This window comes from Elaeis guineensis, chromosome 1, assembly GCF_000442705.2.
Source record: "Elaeis guineensis isolate ETL-2024a chromosome 1, EG11, whole genome shotgun sequence".
Lineage (NCBI taxonomy): Eukaryota > Viridiplantae > Streptophyta > Magnoliopsida > Arecales > Arecaceae > Elaeis > Elaeis guineensis.
Window position 1 is genome coordinate 17,177,979 of NC_025993.2, and position 2,755 is coordinate 17,180,733.

At 40.2% G+C, this 2,755-nt stretch overlaps 1 protein-coding gene across 1 annotated transcript; it reads left to right on the plus strand.

Annotated features, from left to right (window-relative positions):
• Window positions 1-322: 322 nt before the first annotated feature.
• On the plus strand, window positions 323-2,547 carry LOC140855735 (putative disease resistance protein RGA4). The gene is given in 2 exon segments (XM_073252328.1): window positions 323-683; window positions 686-2,547. Coding segments are annotated over 2 exon segments (2,223 nt in total).
• The last annotated feature ends 208 nt before the right edge of the window (window positions 2,548-2,755 follow it).

The window sequence follows — 2,755 nt, forward strand, 5'->3', positions numbered from 1 at the left end:
ATGACGAGTTTCTATTATTTTTACAGATTTAGAGATCTAGCTTAATTCGAAAATTCAATATGGGAGAGGGAATTAGAGGAAGATTTTGATATTTTATTTTAAATTAAGATTTATTAAGATTTGATTGCAAGGCTATGAAATTTTATTTTGCAAGATGTATGATTTAGTTAATTGAAATAAAGTTAAGTCATAAATTATTTAAATTCTATTCTACTGTGATACATTGATATCGTGATAAAATACGAAAAGAGTTCTTCGTCAGTATGCGGCGGTTGCCATAACCTCCGACTCACAATTTCAGGTCAGGGGTGTGACAAAACTTATGAATTTTGTAGAGGGTGAGGTGTCAATCATGCTCAAAGTGATGGATGATCTCCAGAAGCTTCAAAGAAGACTGGAAAGGATAAGAGGTTTTCTTGAACATGCAGAGCGGAAGAGGTATGAAGACCCAAACATCAGTAATTGGGTGAGGGAGTTGAAAGATATCATGTATGACGCAGATGATATCATTGACCTTTGTATCATCGAAGGCAACAAATTATTGGAGAGGCATCAGTCTGTTTCAGTGGTATGCCATCCCTTCCCTCTATTTTCTTGCTTTGGTTGTATGAAGTTCCGCCATGAAATTGGTGACAGAATTAGAGATCTTAATAATAGGCTGAAAGAGATTGTAGAGGATAGATCAGCACTAACCAAGATGTCCAAGTGAGCAGAGTGAATCCCCGTCAGACTTTTCCCATTGACGTTAATTCTGATATCGTAGGAAAACAAATTGAAGAAGCTACCCCGGGTCTTGTGGATTCATTAGTCGAAGAAGATGAACAAAATTGCTGGATTTTGGGGATTGTTGGGATGGGTGGAATCGGCAAAACTATTCTTGCTTCTAAGATATACAATGATGAAAGAGTAAAAGAAAACTTTCCTATACGAATATGGGTGTGTGTGTCCAAGGATTTTTCAGAGACAGAGTTGCTGAAAGAGATGATTAGGAGTGCGGGTGGAGATTACGGGCAGGCTAAAACAAAAGATGAACTCATACCCTATATTTCCTCTGTCCTTTCAAAAAGGTTCATTATCGTATTAGATGATATATGGGAAGCAAAAGTATGGGAGGATCTGCTCAGACATCCTTTAGAGAGGGCAACGGCTAGTGGTAGGATTGTGATCACCACTCGAGATGAAAATGTGGCTACGAATATGAGAGCACCTGTATACCATGTTGACAAAATGGATAGGGATTATGGCTGGACATTGCTATGCAAGAAAGTCTTTAGAGATGATGAAAAGGAAGAGATCTTTAATTTAAAAGAAATTGGTATTAAAATTGTGGAAAAATGCGATGGCCTTCCTCTTGCAATCAAAACTATTGCGGGGGATTTAAGGTTGAAGAATAGAAGCAGCACAGAGTGGAATAATGTTCTCAGAAGTGATGCATGGTCTATGAGCCAACTTCAGACAGAACTCCCAGGAGCCTTATTTTTAAGCTATGAAGATTTATCATCTGATGTTAAACAATGTTTCCTTTATTGCTCCTTATATCCTGAGGGCTACACAATCTATCGTGATGATCTTGTTCAGTACTGGTTGGCTGAAGGTTTTGTAAAATCACAAGGAGATGTATTGTTAGAAGATTTAGCCGAAAATTACTATCAAGAATTGATTTGCAGGAATCTTTTACAACCAGATTCTGGCATCGTAGATGATAGTCTGTGCACAATGCACGATTTACTACGTTCTCTTGCTCTGTTTTTGATGGGAGATGAGAGCACTTTTGTCGGTGATGAAAGAACATGTAACACGAACCCCTTGACCAAGCTTCGTCGCTTGTCAATTTCAAACTCGGGAGAGAGGCTAGAAATCCCTGATGTAGTGAAAAAGCAGAAATGCTTGAGGACTCTAATTGTGTCTAGAAGTCCCACGGCAGAGATAGTTGAGCATGATCTTGAAGGACTCCGACAGCTACGAGTTTCGAACTTGAACGACACGAGACTGGAGAGCCTTCCAGACTCCATTGGAAACCTATTACATCTAAGGCACCTGGATCTTGATCGAACGAATGCCACAAATTTACCCGAGTCTATCGGACGCCTTCAAAATCTGCAGACGTTGAACCTCTCGGGCTGTAAATCCTTGCACACGCTTCCCAAGGCCATCACAAGCTTGTGCAATCTAAGATGCCTTCGTCTCGGCGGAACTCCATTGAGCCATCTCCCAAAAGGAATAGGCAAACTGAGAAATCTCGTCTATCTTGAAGGATTTGTGGTCGGTGATGATGGTGGTGAGGAAGACCAGGGGTGCGATTTGGAGGAGCTGCAATCTCTGTCCCAGCTGAGAGTGCTCGGGATAGATAGGTTGGAGAGGTCACGAGAAGGAGCTTCGGCACTTGCAAACAGCTGCTTTCTTAGAAGATTGGGTTTGCGTTGGCTGCCACTCGAAGTTGAGAACAATCAGCCACGGTGTGGAGAGGATGCAATCCAGATAGTGAACAAAATAGGCTTTAGAATAGAAATGGGAGTAAGTGATTTTCATTCTAACTATTTCGTTTAGGAGAGTATCATTTTCATTCCAATCTTAGAGAAGAACGAGAATATCCCAATCCCCTAAAATTTATTCCCTATTCTCCTTTGGTATTTAAAACCTATTCTGGTTCTAATTTCAATTCTAGTCACGGACTAAATGAATTGGAGGTATAGTCATTCTGATTCCCATTCTAGTCCATCTCATTCTGATTCTGATTTCAGTTTAGGTCGTGAAT